This window comes from Sceloporus undulatus, chromosome 2 (assembly GCF_019175285.1).
Source record: "Sceloporus undulatus isolate JIND9_A2432 ecotype Alabama chromosome 2, SceUnd_v1.1, whole genome shotgun sequence".
Taxonomy (NCBI): domain Eukaryota; kingdom Metazoa; phylum Chordata; class Lepidosauria; order Squamata; family Phrynosomatidae; genus Sceloporus; species Sceloporus undulatus.
The window spans coordinates 252,268,143-252,295,572 of NC_056523.1; the positions used below are offsets into that span (position 1 = coordinate 252,268,143).

At 39.1% G+C, this 27,430-nt stretch overlaps 1 protein-coding gene and 1 long non-coding RNA gene across 2 annotated transcripts; one reads left to right on the forward strand and one right to left on the reverse strand.

The window, feature by feature from the left end:
* Positions 1-398: 398 nt before the first annotated feature.
* LOC121923839 (fructose-1,6-bisphosphatase isozyme 2) lies at positions 399-24,924 on the reverse strand. The gene is made up of 7 exons (XM_042454686.1): positions 24,598-24,924; positions 20,127-20,289; positions 18,973-19,065; positions 16,176-16,316; positions 11,111-11,248; positions 6,512-6,631; positions 399-2,773 (listed from the first exon to the last, which is right to left on the reverse strand). The coding sequence occupies exons 1-7, from the start codon at positions 24,768-24,770 to the stop codon at positions 2,579-2,581; spliced, it is 1,023 nt and encodes a 340-aa protein (XP_042310620.1). The 5' UTR covers positions 24,771-24,924; the 3' UTR covers positions 399-2,578.
* Positions 10,586-13,460, forward strand: LOC121923842. The gene is made up of 3 exons (XR_006102471.1): positions 10,586-10,850; positions 11,374-11,462; positions 11,554-13,460. It is a non-coding gene; the product is annotated as an uncharacterized LOC121923842 (long non-coding RNA).
* Positions 24,925-27,430: the final 2,506 nt, after the last annotated feature.

Below are 27,430 nucleotides of genomic sequence, written 5' to 3' on the forward strand. Positions count from 1 at the left end.
GTTTGGATGGATTGAATCAACAATCCACTAGTGTGCTACAATATCTGTTGCTATGTCTTCATGGTGGGCAGCAGAGTTCATTGTGTCAAAGATCATTCTGAAGAGAATAAAGTAAAATATGAGAATGATTAATAGTAGGTATGGCTATTCTTCGCAGTCCATTAATGTTGTATTGGCTTCTTCCAGCTTTGTCATCCTGAATGATTCTTTGTTTTGTATAAGCTGACTTTGTTCCAACCAGGCTTGTGCTTGCAGAAATCAGTCTTCAAACAATGGCTTCAGGTAACAAAAGTTTAAATTTGACCCCTCACAAAACAGTGATTCAGGCTTGGGCTCGATATGTAGTCATCTCATTGCTGGCATTTCCATCCAGGCAGATGCAAAAAGCACAGCCAAGACAATATACAAACTTCATTGTATTTTAACATTTAGCAGTGACTAAATGCCGTGTTTAAGCTTATAGGTTATGTTTAAGCCTATCACTAGCATCCCCCTCACATGTGTGCTCCAAAAGATCTATATTTTACATTTAGCTAGACTTATGTACAAGGGCTTATTTTGTCCACTGTTTTTCCCCCTAGCCACAATCGGAGACAAAGTATCTTGAGATTCATTTGACACATAATGGTTACAATTCATCATGGCTCAGTTTAGCATAGTGGTTCCATATATCTACTTACACTAGGCCAAGCCATACAAAACCATCACCCCAATTTACTGTACAACCTCTGAGGCCCACCCCACCTCTTCATGACTATTCTGTGCTTCATGGGACGTAGGCAGGAGTGAAGAAGCAACTGGCTATGTCCCTGTTGGCAGAAGGGAAATGATTGCATCAATACTGAGCTTTACTGGGTCCTTGGAGGTAATCATTTTGCCACTGGCTATGGGGACACAGCCAGATGTTTCTCCAATACTGCCCAGTTCCATATATATATCCATGAAATACAAAATGGCCATGTATGTGATCTTTAGAAGCTGCACAGTAAGTCCAGCAGGAACTTTGGGTACTACAGCAGGAGGAAAGCAATACCAACCTCTGTATTTAGAGCCTAAAATATGACATACAGAGGTACAAGGGAAACATACATGTCTGTATCTCTCTAAAATAATACCAGCTAGAGTTAAGTATGTGTGTTGGAGCAGGGTACACTCCTAAGATGTTTTAGGTCCATAGCTGAACACATAAAACTTATCTCTTTCAAGATATTAAATAAACCAACCTAAACCCACTTGCTAGTTCCAATTAGAGTAGACCTATGAGTTAATTGCTGGGTGGCAAGTTAACATTTAGGGATGTCCCATTGATTTAAATGATTTACTCTAGTTGGAACTGGCAGTAGGATTTACACTATAGGATAGGGTCAAACTGAACATGTTACTGGACAGCAGCTCCCATCAACCCTAAACTGCATAACCAATATATAGTCTACCACCCCCTCACCATTTTTCAAAGTTCTGGAAAAAATACATAGAACATTACTATGTATGAGTCATTTGTGTAAGCTGTCTGAATGTAGACACCCTACTTAGAGATGAATTTTTAACTGTGCATAAACTCACAAAGGCAGTGCAAGAGGAACAGTCTTCATCTGCACAAAGCTAGGTTTCCCGTTAGCTTTGCAAAGTCTAGTCAATGTGGGCAGAGAGCCAAAGATAATGGCATTCTTGTTTTGATCAATTACCCATAGCAAAAATTGTTGGGCAGAAAAATGTATTACTTCATAGGTCACAAGGCTGGTAGCTGTGTGTGGTTTAATGGGAAACAAACACTTGCAACAGACAATTCAGCTGAAGTGACGTTAGATGTAAGTTTGAACCTTTCTGTTTCCTCAGAAAAAAGAAGGTAGCTGACCAATTGTCTACTCTCTTCACTAACAGACACCAAGTGTGCTTTGGTTTTCTTCATATATGAGAGAAATTGAGACTATCTGTTTTATATTCTTTGTCAGCAACAAAGGAACCATTTCAGAATGGCTTTATTTCTACTGATGTCAGCACAGTGGACGTTTTTGGCTAGAATTGTGTTGGTGCACTATGCTGACACTATTAGCAGGCAGGGAAAAGAACAAGGCCAAGGGTACTGTGGCCACAAAGGAAGGAACACATGATAAACAGGCTGCTCAGAGCTCACACATTTTGGCCAAGACATCAGAGTTATGTAGAGAAACTCTCTGCATAATTATACGTTGCTTGTGATTACACAACCCTTGTGTTAAATGGCAATGTTAGGTAACTGAACAAGCAGATGCACAACTGAATGCAGGACCAAATCTGCATGAGTGTCCATGTGTATCCACATGTGCAACTCCACTTCAACAACTTTGAACAAGATGTGGATGTGCCATATGGGACAAAAACATCTAGCCGCTTTCATGGGGGAACGTATACATAAGTATAAGACACCAACAGGATTCAAGCCTTTGTTGGCTTTCCCTTGCCAACCTTGCATGACCATGGGGGAAAAATAACTGCAAGTGCATCAACAGGATTCTGGCCCTTGTTTCATTTTTCAGCATCATCCTTTTCCCAATATACAGTGAAAAAGGAGGTGAACACAGAAAACATCAGAGGGCCATTAGCTGCTTTTTTGGTGTTTTTGCACGAAGGAAAGGTATTCTTGAACATCCTCAGGAGAGCCAACAATAAAGGGAACTCTTTGATGAATCGATTCTGGTTTCACGTCTAGCACTGCCCCAGTCCCAGTTGTAGCAATCCCTCCGGCCTGCTCAATGATGAAAGCTATAGGGTTGCACTCATAGAGGAGTCGGAGCTGAAATACAAGAGGAAACCCTTTATTGCAATGTTTTTGCATTCGTTCAGAAAAGTGGAAAGCGTGTCCTCTAGTTTCAACAGTTTTGAAAGTTACAGACACGCTTTTGTAGATTTACTTGTCAGCCTCACAGTTAAATTCCAATTCTGCTTTATTAAACAACAACCAAAATCACACAATTCAACCAATGTTAAATGTTTTAAGCTTCAGTTTGTTTCAGTGGGGGAACATAGGCCATGCTAAGATTTTCACCATTGATATCAATGGGACTTAACTCCTTAATCCTGCAATTTGGAGTCCCAATGAAATTGATTAGGAGTAGATTCATGATCAACACATGAAAGGACTTCTTCAAGTATTAATGTAAGGAAGTCATTCATGCACAGAGTGCTGTGATGTCCACTAGCTTCAACAGGGGAAACTAGACAAGCTCATGGTAGACAGCTCTAACAACAATGACCCATAATGGCATTATAAAACTTTCTTAATCTATATTTTCTTTTCTTCTTTTTTTAGCTACATTTGTATCCTGCCTTTTCTTTCAGTGAGGTCAAGGTAAAATGCATTGTTCTCCTTCTTACTTAATCCTCACAATAACTCTGTAAGGTCACGCTAAGAAAGAGTGAACTAGGTAGGATGGGAATTGCAGTTCAACAATATCTGCAAGGCCATTTGTGCAGCTATCCAGATATTGAGCTGCAACATCCAGCAGCCTTAGGCATCATTGCCAATGGTGAAGAATGGTGAGAGTTGCAGTTAAGCTGCTTTGAGACCAGGTTTTGCAGAAAAGCCAAGGTATCACTGGTAATGGTGGTGGTGATGATGATGACAATTAAAACAAGATTTGCAGACCTATCAGCAATTCACACACTTGTGAGAAATTAGACATTCAGGCTATTTTCTGTACACTTACCTTATATTTTGGATGCTATAGAAATACTACACCAAAGCATAGAGAAAAAGATCCTCCCCAGTCCCCATTAAATTCACTTTACAATTTCATTTGTAATTCTCTTCTTGTAGGTCAGTATCATGCTTTTAATACATAATTTGATCCTATAATCAGCAGTGAGAATTTCTTCCCAAATTAAGTTTCAAAAGTTTTTTTATAGGGAAAAAAGGGAACCCTATATTGTTAAAAGTATTATGGCTGGAATCTTGCATCTGCTTACATGTGACTGAGTACTTAACTGAATAACTTCTTCTCTGACTCTCTTCCCCACACACTTGATGGAAATGGCATTCAACTGTGCTCCTAGCATTGGCAGGATAGGCCTCCTTATACATATTTATTACGGCACACAGCCTCCTTATCCCAATGAAGCTGATGACTAATAAAAGGGGATGGGGAGATTTACAATCATGGATGTGGCAATAGTATCAAAATTGTGACTAAGTAACAATTGTGAACACAAAACAGTTACAGTAACCCACCTTTCAACCTACTTTACTAGACATCAGGTCCATTCTGCCGGTAATCAGAGCACAGGTGAATGTTGTTTCAATCAGGTTTGGATGGGTCAGGGTAGAAGAAGTTACTTAGGGGCTGTGTAGACCACTCCTTTTACAGCCAGATTGGGCCCATGGCAACTGCACATCGCAGCCCCAATCTGACCTTTGCAGGGTGCAAAAAGAAGCTGCAAAAGGTGGCTCCTTTTTGCACCCTGCAAAGGGCTCAATAGCCATGGCACCACAGCTTTACAGTGCTCCTTCGGCAATGCATCATGCGGACACAGCGCCAGAGGAACACTGTGATGCCGTGCGCTGTGTGGTGTGGCACACGGCATCAAGCCACCCTGGGAGTGGAGCCAGGGCATGTGTCATATGGACGCCATGCCCCAACTTCACCCCCAAGCCGGCCTTGCCCGCTGGTGTGCACAGCCCCTTTGTCATGTACATGTTTAAGCTAATATAGGACCTCAGTTAATAAAATGGGTCCTTGGTATCTGATGGAATCTGGCTACCAAATCTGTGGATGCATAAGTCTCATTATATTCACAGGGGTAGTAAAATGATATCTCTTATATAGAATGGGAAAATCAGGGTTTGCTTTGGAGGGTGAGGGGTATGTTTATTCAAGCTGTAGATGGTTGACTCCATGTATACAGAGAGCCAACTGTAGTATTTGTATCTCTTGTTTAGGCAGGGAACCCATTTCTGAGTTGTGCCCTTTTTCAAGTGAAACACTAGGTTTCTTTCACAATTGTTTTATATAGGCATTCAGATAGGACACAACACGGGTCCACAGAAACATTCTAAGACTAATAAATAAAACATCTTAATAACATTTTATCTTAATCTTAATAATGTACATTCCTGTGGAGTCAACTAATTTATTCTTATTAAAATTCCTGCCTGGCAGGGGGTTGGACTGAATGGCCCTTGAGGTCTCTTCCAACTCTATGATTCTTCTTTGATTTTATCAGAACCTTGCTATGGCTCCTTGAAAACCATACACAGCAGACTAACAAGGTTACAAGGCAAGGGCACATCTGCACTTCAGAAATAATGCAGTTTGACCCCTCTTTAACTGCAATGGCTCCATCCTATGGAACTCTGGGATTTGTAGTTTTTTGTGGCACCAGAGCCCTCTGACAGAGAAGGCCAAATATCTCACAAAATTGCAAACCCAGAATTCCACAGCACTGAGCCATGGCAGTTAAAGCAGTGACAAACTGCATTATTTCTACAGTGCAGATGCAGCCTAAAATGTAGTCTTGTAAACTTAGGAAACAACACAGTCACATTATTTCAAACATGGACTCTGCTGATAATTGGATTTATGATGAGCTACTTGACTTATAAATACCATAAAGGCACCAAATCCTGTCTGACACTGGAAGCTAAGCAGGGTCAGCCCTGGTTAGTACTTGGATGGAAGTCTGCTAATGAATACCAGGTGCTGTAGGCTATGTTTCAGAGGAAGAAATTGGCAAACTACCTCTGAATATTCTTTCCCTATGAAAACCTGTGAAAATCATTCAGTCACCATAAGTTGACAGGTGACTTGCAGAACAGTAGAACAGCAACCCCAGAGTTATAGTGGACATTATTCGCTTCCGGGCGCAATACAAGGTATTGGTTATTACCTATAAAGCCCTAAATGGCTTGGGCCCAGGGTACCTTGAAGACCACCTCTCTCCATACAATCCGCCCCGCACACTCAGAACAACTGGGCAGCAGTTGCTAAGGGTTCCAGGGGCCAGATTAGCTTTCATTTCTAGGAGGGCCTTCACCACCTCGGCCCCCAACCTCTGGAACTCTCTGCCCATTGAGCTCAGCTCGGCCACCTCCCTGGCCCAGTTTAAAAAGGGGCTGAAGACTTTTCTATTCAAACAGGCATACCCTGATGTGAGCCCCAAATAACCCCACCCTCTTCTTTTCATCAGCAATGGCAAGCTGGCTGAAGTGTTTTATTGTTTTATTGGATTTTAAATGAATGTATAATCTGCTATGTGTCTTATTGTATTTTGTGGAATGTTGTGCACCACCCTGATTTTGTAGAAGGGCGGTATATAAATAAATTTTTTATTTATTATTTATTTATTTATTATTAAATTCTATTTTCATTTTTCTTTTGCTTCATATGAAAAGTTGTGATACACCATTCCCTTCTTATGTCTGCCTCAAAGAGTTTGTTGGCACCTTGATCCCTAACATAGTTTTCTTGAAGACCCTAGAAAACCCAGTTTTTATGGGAAGGAGGTCGATAACAATAATGGGGGGAAAAGGACTTACCTTTCCCTTTGGACTCTTCTGGTTAGCTGGATACAAAAAGATCCCACCATACACCAACGTACGGTGAACATCAGCCACCATGGAGCCAACATATCGGGCTCCATAGGGAGCAGCGCCTTCCTGTGGAATAGAGACAATTGATATATTAGTTAGTCCTTGTTCAAATTTGCTTTTCAATGCAAACCCTGATGTTAGTTCTATTTCCAAGAGAACCACAGGAGCATAAATGCCCCGAAGGCACATCTGGTCCTGTCTGATCCTGGAAGCTATACAGCTCAAGTCTAGTTAGTACTGGCAAGGGGACTGCCAGGGATACTAGGTGCTGTAGGCTATATTTCAAAGGAAGGAACTGGCAAAGCCATCTCTGATTATTCCTTGCCTAGGAAAACCCTAGGGAATTCATGGAGTCACCACAAGTTGATAGGCAGCTTGCAGGCACATAGACACACCCCATGTGCTGGTAGCCAGTACAATGTGTATCAGCACATGAAGGCATATATTACTGGTACGAAAGAAAACATATATGGCCTTCCAGATGATATTGTCTCTCAGTTCCTATCAGCTCTACTCAGATGAGCCTATTTGGCTGGATCCAGCCACATCTGGAGTAGGGCTAGCTAGCCAGTCCCCATCCCATGAACTAGACTGAGCAATTGGGTGGTGGTGGAAACATTTAATTTCAGCTGTGCCTCCAGTTATATATATGTTTTTTAAAAGCTACTCCATGTATGATGAATTTGGCTTTGAAATTAATTAGGAAAAGTTAAATTATAGATCAAAGAGTCAACAAATCCTTAAATGAAATATGAGACCTATATCTTTAAATGCTCTTGGGCAACAAAAGAAGTCAAAGCTTCATTTCTGCTAATGAACCTGCCTCAGCCTGCCTGATGTGGAAGAGGACAGCATTAAAATCCATGAGGCTATAGCAGGGGAAAGCAAAGAATGGGCAAGGGAACCAACAGTAAGTCAGTCTTAGAGTGGCCTATTGCCTATGTAATTTCCCTCGGGAATTGTTACTCTGCTTTCATCACCTGTCATATGCTTATAGTCATTTCACTTACAGGTGGGAAGTTAACATCTCTTTCAGTTGACAAAGACTACAGATATTCACTGACATCTTGGAATTATTCTGTTTTCCATTCCTTAAAAAAGCTAATGAGAGAAAGGATGTTGTAATAATCTACTTGCATCTGCCTATGTGTTTCTATAGGGCATCTGATACTTCCTAAGTGACCCACATGAGAGTTATACAGTAAAATCCCCAGAACCATGAGACTGGTACCTGTGATTTCACTTACCCACTTCCAAAAAATATATATGTTTCTCTGCATATTTTCTAGGTCCTCCAGCATGATTCTATGTTTTGTAAAGTGCTATGTAAAATCTATGGTGCTATATAAATAAACATAATAATAATAATAATAATAATAATAATAATAATAATAATAACAACAATAACAACAACAACAATAATAATAGTATGCTTCTTGTGGAACTCATTCATTTCAATAGGGTTTGCTATTGTCCATGGTTGTCTTTCCACGGTAAGTCCAGGATAAGGGGGTCCTACTGGGTCGATATGGGCAGTTGGTGGCACCCATGTCTTTGGCATAGTGAATCTGCTCCAAGGTTTAGTATGAATTTTGCAGGTGTTACCCAAGGTGCTGTATCACAACTACTAAATAAGTTCAGCATAGAGAATAACTTGAAATACATTTTAATTTTTATTGTGTCATGTTTTTAACTTTTAAAAATAGCTTAATTATTTTTAAAACTTTGTATCCACATTTTAATGCTTTTGTTTTGTCTTTATCGTGTACTGTTTTAGATTTGTTGTTAGCCACCTTGAGTTTCTAAATCAGGAGAAAAGCAGGATATAAATAAATAAAATGACAACAACTGTAGCAACAACTTCTTAAAAGTTTGGAGTAAAACCAGGAACGGATTCATCACCCACTGACATCAGAGCAAGCCACGGGGGGGGGGGGGGGGGGGCGCAGGGGTTTAACATGAATTGAGATGCAAAATGTACTGTTGAAAATAACTTTGCAATTAGAAAACTCATGATGGACAGTTGTAAACACAGGAGGAAAACTAGGCACATTAGGTTTGTTAAATGACAAGGACAGCATGGACTTGAATCAACACTACAGTATTTCGAAACAAACTGTCCAAACACCATTAGAACACCTTCTTCTTTTTGACCAGCACCTCTACCTTCTCACTGTCCTCTTCTGGCAGGTGATATTTTGTGGTGTCCTTGTAAATACCCTTGTAGTACACTTATTTTTGTGTCTTTTTTTTTCCTGCTGCCAATGCAGAACAGCTGTCTCAGTTTGGCAAAGATGGCATATTACTGAAAGGCTGCATTGTAGGTCCTATTGACTGCAGTGCAAAATGAACTAGTTTTAACCTGTTGCTGAGCTGTGCTCAGGCAATCCTGGCAAAAACAGGTAAACCCAAGTTTTGAAGAAATGAAGCCGCAGGAACAGCCCTTGCACTGGCGTCAGTGAGTTGGGATTTCCATTGCAGCACAAGCCAAGGGATTATCCTACTAGTTAATGAATTACGGTGGATTCTCAAATGACCCATTGCTCTATAGCAGATATAAATTATTGATTCCTGTTTTGTTTGTTTGTTTGTTTGTTTTTAACTGCTGCTAATCCCAGGTGCAAGCAAAACTTGCTTTGGTTTGATTTTCCTTTACTCTGCTTTTTTCATTTGGGGTGTCAGATGTGGAATTTGTACAGTTGGAACATCAGCTTTTGAGGACAGGAGCCCTGCTAGATGCCATTGAGTCTGAATATTGGTTCCATCCATGATCTTAAAGAACCATACAAGTCACTATTTAAAAACAATAGCAACTTGTATTCTTAAAATGCTGAGAAGGCTATTTTCACTTGCTAGATTTGTGTGTGTGTGTGTGTGTGCGCGCACACACACTTTCTCAGATTGTTCATTTGTGATATTATCTTGCACCTGTATTCTGAGAAGGAACTACTAACCACATAACAAAAGAAACAATCCTGTGATGAGCACTATCACTAGATGTTCTGTTTCTTTTCATTTTATCTCAGGAAGCTAGTCTCAATACACAATGCAAGAGCACTAGCCACCTGGTTTGAGAGGCCTTGGGTTGGTTGGGCCTTACAAGGGCATCGGATAATGGTTCATTTCTCTGGCACAGCAAATGTCATAACACTTCTTCAGCAGCATGTAAAAACCATTTTTACAGCTGGGATGAAGGAGGAAACTCTTTCGAGAGGAAAATGAGCAGCTGGACATTAAAAATGACAAACAACATTTACTGGCTTTCAAACCATGAATCAATTAATTGATCCTGTTCCTTTAGCTGAAGTTTTCTTTCCTCCCATCAAATTGCACAAAGAGATAAAGAAAGTACAGCTGGAGTCCTCTAAGGCAATCAGTGGATGCTCAAGTATCATTTACTCTTTTAAAATGAATAATTCTTTCCAGCATTGCTGGAGATACAAGTTTAAATAACGTTATCTTAAACTGTTTTTATAATGTATGCTTAACCATACTAGTTTTATTAAGTTAACAGTATATTGAAAGTGTTGGTTAAACAGATGCTGTTGATGTTAGCTGAGCAAGCTGAGGAACGGAAGTGAACCGTCAGTGAATTTTGCTGCCTGAAGTTTCTTTCTTTGAAATGTAGGCAGCATGAGATGTACTAATGTCACTAGTTCGTTTTTGTTTTGTACCGTATTCGTTTTGGAGTTATTTTGCATTAGCTTTACAAAATGTTTGGTTTCAAAGGTCAGGTTTTTAGGTCATGTCCTGACTTGTGCAAAAATACCCTGATAAAAAAAACACCTGACATTGGAAAAATACGTTTCTGTATTCTCATGCTTGCTGACTTTGTGAAAGTCATCAAGCCAAAGAGTTTAGCATTCCATGAAATCAAACCGCTTCTTGAGAAACCGCATAAATTGTTGTAATGCAGTTTAGCACAAACAATAATCTTCAGATCTGAGGACCAGTTATTTGATCTCAGTCCATCAAACCAGAATTAAAGCCATGATGATCACAGTGTAAAATAATGTTTTATGGAAAAGAAGGAATCTTTAAAAAAAAACAACCCCAAACACAAGCATTCATTAATGGAATATCTTTAAGTCAAAATCAAAATAAACCCAAATTTGTAGTTACAATTGCAATCTGGAGCTCTCAGTACAGAGTCAGATGAAACACTAATGTGTTTGGTTCACAAGTCACAGTAGACCTTAATGCTGAGTGTTCCCTGTTTCTGTTTACAGTTCTGCTATGGTCCAGAGGAGAAGATTAGAAGAATCCTAAGCTAAAATAACATCAGGTAAATATTATATTGTGTATTGGTTTGCCAGATAAATAAGACCGCATTGTCTAGTGCTATGAATGTGGTTTTAAAATTGCAAAAATTCTGGCATAGGACTGGCATGGTATTGACAGCTAAAGTATATAAATTGTATAACTTTCAAGTGTATAAATTTTAAAGAGTGCAACATTGTACATCGTAGCAAATAGATTTAGTTCAGCAAGGATACTACAGTAACATCTGTAATAAAGTGGCAGCAAAATGATATAATTCAGTACCTCAGGAAATTTCTTCTTCTGTATGTACTCTGTTACAGCAGGATCAAAGTACTTCGCATAACCCTCATTCAGGCTGTAGATTTTCCCTTTCTTTTTGATTCTCACATCTTTTTCCACCAAGATGAATTCACCAAGAGCCTGCAAAATAGTTAATTGATGGCACAGCTATTAAATGTAGTAATGTCACCTTTATGACATTCAGGAGACTTAGCACTTATATTCATCTAACTTAATAGATTAATGTTCTCCATTCCTCCAAACAGTAAAAAAAGCTCTGTGGTAATGTTTCAAGATTTGATGCAATTTAAAACAGACCTACAAGGGAGTAGGACCCACTGGACTTTACTTCCAAGTAAGCATAGAAAGGATTGCACTGTTAATTACTTTTGGATAAGAGGATTTGGAGACTAATGGTGTCTTTGGCACATTTCTTTTCTTTCCAGATACATAAAGTCAAAGTCAAAGCAAACAGGCACTCTGAAGCAGGAAGTATAACCCCCTGTACTACATCAGTTTCTCCAAAAGTATTGATCTCACACTTCTTCACCCCCATTATTTCCATATCTCAAAATTATGTCTCTGATCTTCAATATTTAGACTACAAGACTGGTACTGGACTATTTCTCTGAAGAATATCCCTTTCCCATTGAGACTGTATTCTTAAATCCAAAACAAGAACTTGATCTTTCATCAACTGATTATTATTTAGCCTATCAACCAATCATCACTTTAATACAGGAAGGCCTTTTTTTGGGGGGAGCAATAATCCTATAAAAGAAGTCCAGACCACAGAGAGGAAGTGTAGACATGATGCAGTAAATGTGTCAAACATTGATGGCAGAGATGGGAAATGTGTAGCCTTTCAGATGTTGCTGGACTGTAATTTCCAACACACCTTGCCAGCCTCATCAATAGTGATGGATGATAGAGACTGCAGTCTAATAACATCTGGATGGTTATATACTCCCTATTCCCAGTTTAAGGTGTGTTGCAGTAAATCAATTCATAACTGAACTATTTCTATATCTGTGTCTTTATACTTCTCACGCAGTCATTCATATATGATGAACAAAACATTTCCAAAAGGACAATACATTCTGTATGTACTACAGTACCCTAATTACAAGCTTATTCCAGAGAAAGCAATTATATTTAGGTGATGATGACTAAAGTTACTAGTGATACCATTCGTTGCATTCTAATTGAGATTTTTTAAGATGCACCCTCATTAAGGTGCATCCTTGCCAAGATTTTAAAAGGCACATCCTACCTTTCAAGCATCCTTATTGAGATTTTGAAAGAAACTGAATATGCATCCAACATTTATATTTGAATGAATGGCTTGAGGTTTTCATCCTGCATTGCAATCAATACCATAAATGGGAGTGACTGAAGGACAAGTATGGGTTATACACTTTACATGATTTGATTCATAGTCTTAGTGCTAGAGGAAAGGTGTCTAGCCTCTGGGAAGTCTTTTGGCAATTCTCACACAGCTGCTTAGTGCTAAATGCTAAAGTATCAAGCAAAAACTGCAGGATGTTGTTACTCAGACATCATCTTAAACAAACAAATTAAGTTTACACCATCATGTCCAGAATGAGGAGGAGGCATAAAGGCAAGAAAAAGAGTTCAAGTAGGATCTGTGCTGGGGCAAATGATAGCTAGAATCCTGTTGGTGACTTACAGTCCCTTATTCAAAGGCACGTTTTGAAGTGGTCCATAGTGAGAGAAGTAGTCAATATGACAAAAGAAGATAACATACAACCACTATGAAATTAAACAAAAACAAAAAATGATGGAAGCAATACACAGAAGAGCTATATAAAAGAGAAGAAAGGAAGAATAACATATGGGAAGAAGCACCATATGAAGATAAACCCCAAATTCTGGAAAGTGAAGTAAAAGGGGCACTCCAAGCAATTGGGAAGAATACATAACCAGGATCAGATGACATACCAATAGAATTGCTGCAATGTAGTGAGAGAGAATCAACCTCAGTTCTAGCTAAAATCTGCCAACAAATATGGGATACAAAACAGTGATCCACAGATTGGAAACAATATACATTCCTATTCCTAAAAAAGGAGACACAAAAGAGTGCAGCTGCTACAGAACCATTGCACTAATCTCCCATGTAAGCAAAATCATGCATAAAATTTTGCAACACAGATTCCTACTATAGGATGTTCCAGAGGTGCAAGCTGGATTCAGAAAATGAAGAGACACTAGGGACCACATAGGAAACTTGCTATGGATAATGGAGTACACCAGGCAATTCCAGAAGAAAATAAGGATGTGTTTTATAGAAATGACAAAGACTTTGACTGTACAGATAATAAAAAACTATGGAGTGACCTTAAAGGAATGGGTGTATCATTGCACTTGATTGTCATGATGTGTAACCTGTACTCAAGACAAGAAGCAACCATCAGAACAGAATGGTTCTTAATTGGAAAGGGGGCCAAACCAGGCTGCATCCTTATCATCTTATCTATTCAACTTGTATGAAGAAAATATCATACTCAGAGCAAGTTTGGACATGGAGGAAGGAGAAGTGAGGATCAGAGGAAGGAATATCAATAATCTAACATATGCAGATGACACCATAATAATACCAAAAAATATCAAAGACTTGAAACAATTACTAAGGAAGGTCAGAGAGGAAAATGCCAACACAGGCTTGTTGTTGAACATTAAGAAAATAAAAACAGTAGTCACAGAGAAAATACAGGAATTCAATACAAATGAAAAGGAAATTGAAATTGTCCCTCCGGATTTGTGGCCTTGTCTGTGGCAGAGGGGGTGGGTGTGCACACGCTGGGCCACGAGTGCTGCTGGGAAAGAAAGTCCTGATGGCTGCTGGGGCCAATTACAAGCCCCAGCAGCCTGGGCTCCAATAGTCCCCAGTGCCAGAGGGAAATTGCAAGTAAGGGAGGGAGGGGGTGGGGGAGGAGGGAAGGGAGGAAGGGAATTTCACAAATAGTCAAGTCCCATTGTCCCCAATGACTCCACTGAGGACAATGGGACTTGAATGTTTGTGAAAATTTTACGCCAGGGAGGGGGCGGAATGTATCCTCCACGAATCCGGAGAGATCACTGTAGTTAAAAATTTCCCATGCCTTGGATCAGTCACTGACTGGGAATAGGAGCCAAGAAATAAGATGAACACTGGGATTGGGAAGGGCAGCTATGAAAGAACTAGACAAAATCTTAAAGTGCAAAGATATATAAAGCAGAATACCAAAGTTGGGATTGCCCAAGCCATGATATTTCCCATCACCATGTATGGATGTGAGAGCTGGACAGTCAAGAAAGTGGATAGAAAGAAAATTAAATCATTTGAGATGTTGCGCTGGAGAAGAGTGTTAAGGGTACCATGGGTGGCCAAATGACAAACAAATTGGTTCTGGAACAGATCAGGCCTGAACTCTCCATGGAAGCCAAGATGACATGGACTTGAAATGCATGGGCCAAATAAAGCATCTTCTGACTGCTTTGTAGGCTTTGCATTTAGATGACACACACCCGCAAAATAGCCCAAAGCCATGCTGCACTGGAGGGCAAAAAGCTGGCCCAAAAAGAAAGTCAATTTAGATTGACTCCTGGCTAGAACAGCTTGTGAATGTGGTAATGGCCCACTTGGGAGCGGGCCGTGTGGTCGCCGTGGTCCCAGCCTGATAACGGCTGGAGTGGCCAGATGCCGCTCCTATGGGGCCGTCTGCTTTGCCCCTAAATTGAAGCTGTCATACTTTGGACATATCATGAGAAAAGATGACTCACTAGGAAAAGAAATAATGCTGGGAAAGCTGGAGAGAAGTAGAAAGAGAAGAAGATTACATACTAGATGGATAGACTCAATCAAGGAGACCACAGCCATGATTCTGCAGGACCTGAGGAGGGTATTTGTTGACAGGGGGCCTAGGCAGTATCTCATTCACAGGGCTGCCAAGAGTCAAGGCTGACCTGAGGGCAGTTAACAACAACATAGTAGTAGCAAAGATGGAAAAGAAAGCTTTATCTGGGATGAAACAGACAGCCTGAAGGGGGTGGCATGACACCACTCCTTTGAGAGCTGGATTGGGGCCACGGCAACCACATACTGCAGCCCCAGTGCAGCCAGCTTCCACCCCAAATAGGAACAGAAAAAGTCTACTCCCACTTGGGGCAGAAAAAAGCCACCTCTTCTCCTCTAAAGCCAGCTTTTTTCTGGCTCTGGGGCAAGTAAAGTCTGAACTACATGCCCCCAAATCACCCAGAATCAGCCAGTGTGTAATCGCCGGCATGGTTTCTGGGTGTGTGTGTGTGTCATGTCTAAATGCCACACCCCCAAGCTGGCTAGAAGCCAGACTTTCAAGGCCGCCTGTCTCTGCCCTCTATCATCAGAGAAAGATTTCCTTCTAGCTCCTAAGCACTTTGGGAAATGATAAAGCATCTTTCTGTTCTGACAAGTATGGCTTTTGCTGTTGTTGCTGGGCCTACAACCATTTCCCCCATCCTATTGTGGTGTTTCCTGTGAGTTACATGGGCCAACAAGCTTGTGGTGTCTATACAGTTCTACCAGAATAAGGAGAAAATGAGTATCAGTCAGTCCTATGCAAAATGTGTTTAAGAAGTTTATAAGTTATTAATTAGATGGCTTTAATAGGCCCACCCTCAAATCTTCCACACCATCTTTTTAAGCTTGTCTGAAGCGACCCATAAATTGCTTCTGTGGCATCATTTCCCCCCAAACTTCTCCTTACTGACTACATCATCTGTTGAACTGTCACTATAATGATATCTTGATGTGGTGAAGTCAAAAAGCCAACATGGAGGTGGGGGTAGTGGAAATCATTGCACTCAGAATGTTTGAGAGAGACCTGAACAGTCAAAACTTTCTTTACTGTTTGCATGTGCTACTTAGGCAAATGGGGAATGCTAATCAACTTGGCAGCACTCAGAAAAATTAATTGTCTGGACTACTCCCAGCATCCTCAGCTACCCTGCCTACTCTCCAAACTCTGAGAATATGAGATCACAGCAGAAGATGGAATAGGATTAGTAATTGGTATTTGTGCAGTACCGGATCCAGCATGAAGAAATCCACCCCTTCTCCTGTGGAAAGGGCCACCAGCGTAGCACTGCCATACAAAGCATAGCCCGCAGCGACGATGGTGCGTCCCGGTTGCAAGGCATCTTTCTCAGAAGGCTCATCTTCTGATGTCTTAGGGAAGAAGAAAAAAGAAAAGAAGCAATAGTAAACACAAATGCAAATAGGAAATTCTCTTAATCACAGAAGTAGAGATTTCATCTTTCTGGCAACAGAGACTTGCTGAATATTTGTACACATACCTGATATAATGAGGTGAAGCTTGGGGGCACATTTGGCAAGAATTTAACTCCAAACAACAAATTAACACAATAATTTTTTTAACATGGTCATGGTCTGAATCCTGTTGTTATTCATATCAGAGATAACTCACTGAATCAGTGAAATTTACAAGGTTTACCAAACTATGAGTATTTCAATAGGTCTACTCTACCTGGGACTAACAATTGGCTTTATGTCAAGGGTGTCACAATGTAATCTTTAGAATAGCTACCTACTTGTTAAAATGTCCACTTTTGCCCAGTTTCATGAACATTATTCTCACATTTTTCAGGATATACAGTACAAACAAGCCACATGGAAACCTTGTCCAAAAGCCCATTATTTCACAGAAGTAATTCCCACTTAGTGGAGATAGTTTCATCTCAGAAAATTAGCTGTATTGCTTATATGGCTGACATTCCTAGAAGCAGAACATCTCCCAGATTTTCATATATTTGCAAATACTTCCCAGAGAAAAACTTTGCTGTGTATTGATATTAACTGGAAGGAATCGATACTAAGAGAATGCAGTCTTTTGTGAAATGCACATTCTATGCTTTGAAGATCTTATCCTCATTCTTGGGAGATTGAATCAATAAGACATTTAAGTTCTAAGCTGGACTCTTGGTGAGTCATCTTCAAGACTGCATAATTGGAAGGAAGATAGTAAGGGTATGTCAGTGACAAGAGAATAAAATAAAAACAAAAGATAAAGAAAAGCTATCTGCTATATCTTATCAAATGGAGAAATACAAATAAATGGTATTCTGTAGTATTTACTTTTTAAACATGCAAATCCTGTCATGTAGCTAATGTCCCCAATGTAAAAATAATAATTTGAGAAACACTCCAGTTTGTCTGAGGTTCTAATACCTGACATTGGCCTGTTACAGACTGCCAAAATAAAGCTGCTTCGGGTCTCTTTGGAGGTATGCTGTTTAAATGATGCATGCGTCCCTAAGAATCTGGAAGCGGCACCAAGCTCACCAGTGCTTAAGAATGGAGTGTGGCTTTGGCGCGACCTCCGGACTCATTAGGACCCATGCATCATTTAAATAGCATACCTCCAAAGAGACCCGAAGCAGCTTTATTTTGGCAGTCTATAACAGGCCATAGGATCATCATATTCTAATCACAGAGATTGATCTGATATCCTACCCACTGCACCACAACGGCTCCCAGTTCATATTACCATGTTGGGAGCATTTTTTTAAAAAATAGACAAATGATACATTTCAAAAATAAATATGCATAGTGTATGGAGAAATGTTCCAGATGGAACAATTGAAAGTGGCTTCCATTCATTAGCCTTAATATAGCAGGCTTCCATTAAATATTTGTGAGGCAGGCTGTCACATACTTAGTACGATTTAAGATTACAGATGAAATTTACCAGCCCCCAAATCCAAAAACAATTTTCAGCAAAAAAGAAGGGGTTTACCCACCCCTAAAACCCAGCAATGTTCAGTCATACAAACTGCAGTTGCTCCCTTCCAAGCCTTCCACCACAATGAGAAAGCAAAGTATGGGCACTTCCCCTAATTTCTGCTCATTTTTGTATAGGGTGCAAACTGAAGATATTCCAGGAGATGAGCTAAAAATTGCCCCCCCAGTGTGCCTGTTTCTGCTGTATCCTATAGCTTCTGGTTACACTAAAACACCTACATTACTATTTTAAGCTGAAAATAATGTTCAGCACAGCTTACAATGATGAAATACAATTGGCCCTCCACATGTGCAGCTTTTCCAGATTTGATTATTTGTGGTTTTGATTAATATGTTCCCTCTAGGAATCTCTACACCCTCCAGCACAACTGGAGAACCTGGACATGAAGGGGATTTGCAACAGGGTCCTGCTTGTGCCTGTTGCAATGGAGATTGCTTATGAGAGTGCTGGGAACACCAGTCAGCTGCTTCCCTACTAACAGGGGAACAGATACCCTTCAGCCACAATGGCTGCTTCCCAATGGAGACTGGAGGAGGCTGGGCTGGAATTCATTGTATATCTCCATTAACTATGATAGTTATGCATTCATAACTGCCCAGTAGGATTTTGGCCATAACTAGCACCCAGCCCGTCAAGCCATGCATCAGATCTACAAAAGGAGATCATGTCATCAGCTTCTTTCTTTCAGTTAGTGTCAAAGGTACTACAAGTTCCCTTTGTGTATAGTTCTAAAAGGCTGTAAATGCACTTGAAGATGTAATACACTTTTAAAACTATTTATTAATTCTCAAGAAATTATATGTTTTTTCTTTAAAGGAGCCTAGGTGGCACAGTAGTTAAATGCAGTATTGCAGCCAGTACTGCAGCCACAAGGTTGTGAGTTCGATTCCAGGGGCTCCAAGATTGACTCATCTTTTCATAGGTCGGTAAAATGAGTACCCAGTTTGTTGGGGGTGATTAGCGTACAGATTGTAAACAGCTTAGAGAGTGCTCAGTTCACTGATAAGTGGTATAGAGATGTACATGCTATGGCTATTGCTATTCTTTCACATATCAACTCACCTTCTTGTAGATAGCAAATATAGTTCCTATTGAAGCTAAACAGTCTATATTGGAAGAGCCATCTAGTGGATCAAAACACACCACATATTTACCCTGAAAGAGAAGAAATGAAAGCAGTCTTCAATGACATGTTTATCAGGATGAAGCTGCATCATATGTAGTTTTAAAAAGCAAAATAAAAGTTTAGCCAACAAAATTTGTTTGGGGAACTATACATCAATGTAGGCACATGGTTCTATAAAATAAGGGTTGCTGAAATGTAGTAAATTGGCAGAAAATAGCCACATACATACAAGGGAACCAGTGTGGTATAGTGGTTTGAGTGCTCCTCTGGACAAATCTTGCCAAGAAAACCCCATGATAAGGTTGTCATAAGTTGGAAACAACCTGAAGGCATACAACACATGTGCACATATAATATACAAAGGCTCTGGTAGGGTTATCAAATCAGTTGAACAGGTGTATTGTATCTCCTTCTGAATGATACAAGCTTATTTCATGTCAAGAACATTTTTTACTGTATTCAGAAATTAAGTGCTTTTCAATAAAATCATTTGCATAGGTCATACTACAGACATGCTGATATAAACCTTCATGCTCCATGTAGTCTTGTAAACTGTAGTTCTCTGAAAGATAGCTAACAACAAAACTACAATTCCCAGGACTCCTCAGACAAAATATGTTTTCTGCTAGTGTATAGCTATCCGTGGTGGTGGTGATGGTGGTGGTGTGTACCTTCAAGTCATTTCCAACCTATGTCAACCCTAAGGCAATCTTATGGGGGTTTCTTGGCAAGATTTGTTCAGAGGCTATTTGCCATTGATTTCCCCTGAGAATGAGAAAATGTGACTTAGGGTTTCATGGCTATTGGAACCATATGCAAAGGAATCAAACCCTGATCTCCAGAGTCATTGTGCAACACTCAAACCACTATGCCGCTCTGGTTCTCAAAGCCACTCTTAGATAAACCCAATGTACTGTACTTCTCTCTTTGTTCATAGTTTGCTTCAGTAATTACACTGAGCCTTCAATGTTAGGTATTCTCCCATTTTAGTTTTCTAATGTCTAGCTAATTTTTTAGCAATGCAACTGCGCCATCTACTGCTAAATGAAATACTAACACCTCTTCCCAATCACTCTGAACATGTACAGACCCTTTTTTCTTTTGGCGTGATAATTGCTTCTTTATTCTCCTCTGAAACCAAGACACAAGTACTGTAGGAAGACTCTAACATGTTAATAACCAGAGAGTTTGATAGCACATCCAACTTCTTCTGCTCATCACCAGTCACATTCACAGTGCCTGCAATTCCAAACCTATGGGAAGAAGGGAACACCATTAAGATCATGAGCATATGTTATATTGTAAGAATTTGCTTTTAAATACTGTGGCTTGTTTTTGAGCTCCCTTCTTTTTCTTCCTGGCATTCAGGATTCAAATTATTTAACAGTCCCATTGGAATTTCCTATAAAAATGTCTAACACGGCTCCTTTATGTAGCTAGTAGTTCTAAAACCTTTTACGACTGATATATGCCAATGAACATCTTTGTTGGAACTTATCTGCTCATGGAACTCCAGTGGAAGGTCATTGTCTTTTCAATACTATGGTCTATGTTGAGTTTTAGTTTTTCTGATGATGTGCTACTTAGACTCCCAAACTACTGTTTACAATCACATAAAACTATCAAGTGAAGATAACAGTCATTCTGCAACTGTACATCTGTCTGAAATGAACAGATAACACAAGTCAACTTGTTGTTGTTGTTGTTATTGGATGCATTCCAACTTATGCAATCTTAAGGTGCCCCTGTCATGGGTTTCCTTGGTGAGATTTGTTCAGAGGGGGTTTGCCCTTGCCTTCGTCTGAGGCTGAGAGAGTGTGACTTGCCCAACATCACCCTGTGGGTTTCCATGGCCAAGCAGGGATTCAACTGATGGTCTCCAGAGTTGTAGTCCAGTGCTCAAACCACTACAGTATGCTGGCTCTTTCACAAATCAACTATTAGTGATAAAACATTATTATTACACCCCTTGAGAAATGATACCAGGCCCACTTATGTGTGATTTGTAGCTCTGTCATGTACACTCAGAGGTAACACCTGTTGATTTAATTTGAGGGTAAGTGCATAGGAAAACTTGAAAACTGTTGCCGCACTACTAATTAAATGAACCAGTTCTCAAACCATCCATTCATTCAACACATGAGTCACCTCTACTGATGAAGGTCACCAGGTGGTGTATACAAATACAAAATAAAGCACAGCAGTGTAAACTTAAAATAACTTGACAAAATAAGACACAATATAAAATTCTGTTAATTATAATTTTAAAACCTGTAAGCAGCCACAGAGAGCTTAAGCAGATCTTAGAAAAGGTTACTTTTTAGATTACATCTTCCAGAATTCCCCAGCCAGCATAGCCAGACTTATGGTTGAAAAAGGTAATTTTTCAGACTCTTGAGTTTAAGATGGTGAAGTCCTACAATGTTTGGAACACCAACTCCTATAAGATCTTTATGCGATACTGAAAAATGGGCAAAGCTGGCATCAGATGTGCCTCTTGGAGAGGATATTTCACAACTGGATGACCACAGCTGAAACGACCATTCACACACAGCTACCCTCTGAATACCAATGTGTATTAATGCCAACAACAGATTTTATGTATACATCTCTGTGTATAGAACAATCATTAAAAGAATGCAGTCTTCATGCACAAAAATATCATAGAACCTCAGAAGAGAAAAAGGACAACACATTATTAGGGAAATTTTTTTAAAAAAAATGTGGAGTAACAACAGTGTAATGGTAAATCATGATGGTGAGCTTGGGCTCAACATGCCTTTATTTCTAACTAGGCCAATGTACATCCTTTCATTAAATAGCAGGATATATTTATCTTGCAATCTGCTGTTTTGAATATTGCTTTATGGTCTCATTATATTTTTATTATTATATTTTGTTTTTTAAAAGAATATTATAACTGGCTGCACAAACACTGGAAGACAGTACACACATTTCTGAAATAAATTTGTAATACTTGTAGTAAGCTACAAGTAGAATTTTCTAAACTTTTACAAACAAGTGGTGGGACCCAGACTTAGTCATAACAAGAGAAGACCCACTGAAATCAAACAGTATTAAGTTAGTATTAATTTATACCCCACTAAAATTCATTCCAAATTGACTAAACCTGAATCCAATCCAAAAACTGGGCAAATAGGATGGCAAATTTAGAGGCAGAGCTTGGAAGTACTGTAATAATAATAATAATAATAATAATAATAATTTATTATTATTATTATTTCTACCCCGCCTTTCCAATAAGATCAAGGTAGCATTATTTGCATTATAAACACCAGGTGGTTAACAAGGGCCTAAAGACATCTTCTCTGCAAAATAATGAAATGATGGGTAATGTAATTACATTTTTGTGTCAGAATATTATTCCATTTTGTTTTGTTTTTCTTATTATGGGGGAGAAAAATATGTTCTGAATATTTCGAAACAATTCTCTCTGCCTCTCCACCCCTTCTTCCTTTTTAAGATGGATGTCTCCACCCAGAACTGAAAGGTGACAAGTTATGTAGTGAATTAAGTAACAACTACTATTATTTTTTTATTTATTGGTTAACTTTATTTATATGCCACCTTTCTCCCAAGTTAGCTTCCAGAAAAACAAATTAAAAACATTTACAAAAAAGTTTTAAAACCAATGTAAAATCCCCAAACTAAAACACTATAAAACTGTTTAAAATCATACAAAAGTTAAAAACAGATAAAACATACATTTCCTTTACTTGTAATGACTATGTAATGAGCAAATACTATGTAATGAGTCACACAATGAGTTACATCTGAAAAATAACTTTCCAAGTGCTGATGGGAGAAGTAGGATTATATCCAATCAATGAAGAGACATATGTGTATAAACTTGATCAAGGAAGTCACAGCCCTGAGTTTACAAGACCTGAGCACAGCTATTGATAACAGGAATACTTGGAGATCTCTCATTCATAAGGGTTCTCTAAGTCTAAGTCAACTATTAACAATTAACAACAATAACATTGTGAAGAATGCCCAAACTTTAAGTGGACATTCTGTTACTGCAATCTTTCTTCACCCTTTCCATGGATTTATTGCAACATCTGCATAGTCCTACAATAATATAAGCCACATACTAAAAAGGAGGAGTAGTTAAATGAGTGTGTAACAAAGACTTGTCTCCCATGCATTTTTACAGCCTAATGCAGAATCTACTCCTAACCAATTATTAAAATATTTTGCTTCATAACTATAGATATATCAGGTAATAATTAACATGGCCATCATTGTAAGTAGGACTCGTTCACTCTGTAACTGGAAGGAACACCCTTATTACAGGTTAGGGAAAGAAGTGATGAAACACTAGTTTAAGAGGAATGGTTTTCCTTGGTGAAATATTAAGCATGTTTATTCAGAAGCAAGCCCAATGGAACTTATTTTCTAATAATTGTCCTTAGGATGAAGCCTTAGGGTGGAATCTTATGCATATTTATTTGGGAATAAGCTTCATAGTTCACAGTGGCATTTATTTCCGGGTACATTTGCAAAGGATTACACTTAGTGCTTTAGTTACTTGTTGAGATTCTCACAATTTGTATTGTGCCACTTAAATTGTTTTGTGTATGCATGAGTGTGTGTGTGTTTCCTAGTGCAGACAACTGTAAAGAGTTATATTTTATTATTTATGGATGAATTGAAGACAGGACTTGATTCATTCATTTGAATATTGAATCAGAAGAGTAGTCTGACTGGCTTTTATAGTATAGCTTGTGTTGTTTGTGTTACAGAACCAATGGAGCTTGGTCTACTTCAGAGTATGCAATATTAAATGCATCCTCTGACTGCATCTTCTGTTACATTTGAAACCAAGTTGGCTAGCTTAGATCTATGGGCCAGCTTGTTTGACCTTGACTGCAACAGAGGTGGCAGACAAAGTTATTCTTGTTTCTTTAAGCTGATTTCATAATGTTAAAGCAAGATATATGGGTTACGCAATCCACATTACTGAAATAGCTATAATACAAAAAGTAAGTGTTATTCCTCTTCTTACAAGTTTTGAAAGCTTAAGCAGTTTCATTGCTTTTGTGTCCTGATTCACTCAATTACAGAATATCCAAACACTGGTAAAAGGTTTTGTTTATACTCCTAGTCAAATCAAATTCTCTTTCCCTCTTCTGAAACTTGGCAAAATTTGGCCAAATAATGAATTTGGCAACATTTGGCAAATATCCAGTTGGAAGATAGTAACAGAAATGTTTATTTACTTTTTCATTCGTTTTGATTCTAAGAGTAGGATTCCTTATTCCATGTCAAAGGCTATAAAAGTTACTTTATGATGACAACTCCCAGAATTCCCCAGGCAATATGTTACTGGCTGTGCTGACTAGGGGATTCTTGGAGTTATAATCCTCAAAGTAACTTTTCCAAGTTATATTATAGCTACATAGAATTTCCAAAGTGCAATTCGAGTTGTATTTTAGTGCATGCAGTGTTGAAACTATGGCTCCCTACATCCCAAATCTGGTAACACTGATTTTTTATTTTATATTATTTTATTTTCCCCATTCTGTTCCACTTACATATGTGCAAGTCCTGCCTTTCGGACTGCTGAAGAGATGGCCTTGATGGCAGTGAGAATAGAGTTCAAGAGTTGGGTTAGTTCTCCTGTAGCCCCTTTAACCCGCCGTCCTTTCTCCATGACAAACCGGTTTAGGGTTAACATATCCGTTTCAAAGGGGCTTCTGTCCGACATCTTGGCTGGCAAACAGGATTTATTTTCTTAGATAGAATCGAGTGGTTCCTTTCCTCTCAGTGTTACTGCTGTTCAATGACAGTTTTATTTTAAGGAGAAGTTGTTGGCTTGCACGCTGGGGATGGTTTAGTAAAAGATTCCCGAGTCCATGTGACTTACCTACTCTGGAATAGACATGCAATACAATTCCTCTGGTCTTCAAGGCTTCAAGCGCTTATTATACTGCCCGTATGAGGCTGAAAAGAGTAAGACTGTGCAAGGTCACCCAGTGACCAAGTTTGAGATTCAAACCCAGTTGTGGTCCATCAGGGACATAGCCAAATGGAGGGGGGTCCCCAACCCCCCTTCCATTAGATACAATGAATGGCCTGCGCCACTGCACGCAAGCCCATTATAATGGTGGCACTTAGTCTGGAACCCACCCCCCCCTTCCCAAAATCCTGGCTACATCCCTGGTCCAATGCTCAAGTCACAGCACCACACTGGCTCTCACCTTAAGAGAATTTGTGCCCATTAAGGCAGAGTAGACAAATATTGAAGACAAAAATGATGGCAGATGTAAAGTGTGAGTAAAATAATCAATTAAAATTAACCTGTGGCAGAAACATATGAGAATGGAGTTTACAGTAGCAATACAAAAAGAGAGGAATAAAATAAAGCTCTGAGAAAAATGAATGTATGTAAGGATGAATCCAAACTTCCATAAAACCGTCTGAGTGCTTATTGCTAGGGCTCCATAAAGCACACTCTCTTAATGCCATTAAGCTTATTTCCACAAATGGCCCAAAATGAACCTCATTATCAGAGCAAATCTATTAATATCTACTCAGAAGTGAGCCTCGCTGAACTGGACTTATTCATAGATAAGTGAATACAGTATGCTTCCTAAATGACCCAAGTCCATGACATGGAAAAGTGCCTCTTTGATAAAAATGGAGCAGTTGTTGAGATCAGCTCCCAGCAGATGCTTCATTTTTTCCAGGGTGATTTCTCCAGGCTGCATGAACAGCTGTACTGTGTTTATCAAATGGCTAATGAAGAACTTTCCTGAGATCTTGAGACTGGCCCAATACAATTCTAAATTTAGCTCAGCAAGAGCAAAGCTAACTTGTATTTATATTGTAATATCCAAATGTACCCAAGGAGATTTATCTGCCTTATCGAGCAAGGAGCACTTTGTGTATCATTATAGATTTTGTCAATGCTATATTGATGTCCTTTTTTAAAATGGTATTTAATTTGAGATGCATGGAAAACTTTTATGTTATAGAATATTTATGTTATAGAACATGTTTATTATTGTTTATCTCTTATTTTGTCTCTTACATTTACTTCAGAAGTACCATATATACCCGACTATAAGTTGACCTCATGTTTAAGCTGAGAGCAGGTTTGGGGGCAATAATTATAGATTTTGATATGACTCGTGGATAAGTCGAGAGTAAAACTTAGGGTATGTAAGATATGGTGCAAAGGATGAAGCAAAGGAAAACAGTGCCAGAAAACTTACAAAATTCCAGTAGGCATAACTGTTTGTGCTCATATTAAAGGCTTAGTGGATAAGAGAATATAATGGGGGGTATGTGTGCTTCCAGAACAGATGACACTCTTGCCTATCACCAGGGGTTGGTTCCTTTTTTTAAAAGAATTAGAGTACAATACTTACATTGACCTGTGGATAAGTCGACTCAAGTTTTTGGAATCAATTTTTTGACTAAAATTTCTAGATTTATACATGCCTATATACAGTAAATCCTTTTTGTTCTTCTGCTTGATTAAAGTTCAGTTGATAGGATTATAGTGCCATGTAACGTTTAACCAAGTGCTGCAATCATCGTACAGTATTCACACTAAAATCTATGGAGGTATGGACTATGATTCTGGCAACCAGCATCTGAATTCCCGCTCAGCCATGGAAACCCACTGGGTGACCTTGGGAAAGTCATATTCTCTCAGTCTCAGAGGAAGGCAAAGACAAAACCCTTCAGAACAAATCTTGCCAAGAAAATCTCATGATAGGGTCACCATAAGCCAGAAACGACTTGAAGGTACAACCAAGAATAACAGCAACAACAGAAATGGATTAATGGTTGCAGTCTAAACCTGTTTGTACTACTACATCTACCAAATATTAGTGCTATGGAATTCTGTGGTTTGTAATTTTGTGATATATTTAGCCTTTGCTGTCAGATAGCTCTAATGCCACAACACAGTGCAAATCCCAGGATTCTATAGGATGGAGCCAAGAGAGCTAAAGCAGTGTCAAACTACATTAATTCTGCAGTGTGGCAGCAGCCATAGACTGACCAAGTTTTAAGACTGGGCCATCAATGCACTTTTCTGTGGCCCTTTTCCAACACTCTCCTTCTCCTTGGCAGAAATGTCATGGCATTTCACTGCCTGAAGTGCAGTTCCCTAAAAGGAGACTACGGCATTCCTTCCATGTAGCTTAAATATCCACTAGTGGAGTTACTTTACACAACTAAATATCAATGTAGCACAATGTATGTGGCTAAATAGTCAAGGCATGGGGCTGGCAACCTATTGTTGAACTACAGTACAATAAATAGAGGCAAACTGTTCTGTGTACTTTAATGTACTACCACATGTGCAATGGTGCCAAAGGTGTAACTCCATTTATACTATTAGCTGGACACAAG

Bases quoted from the DNA above. Each gene is read 5' to 3' on its own strand.
- LOC121923839 (XM_042454686.1), bottom strand. From the start codon at position 24,770: ATGTCGGACAGAAGCCCCTTTGAAACGGATATGTTAACCCTAAACCGG. The intron at 19,066-20,126 runs GTCTGTACATGT...CTTCTCTTTCAG, and splicing joins TCACGCCAAAAGAAAAAAGG to GGTAAATATGTGGTGTGTTT. The intron at 16,317-18,972 runs GTGAGTTGATAT...TTCTTCCCTAAG, and splicing joins TATTTGCTATCTACAAGAAG to ACATCAGAAGATGAGCCTTC.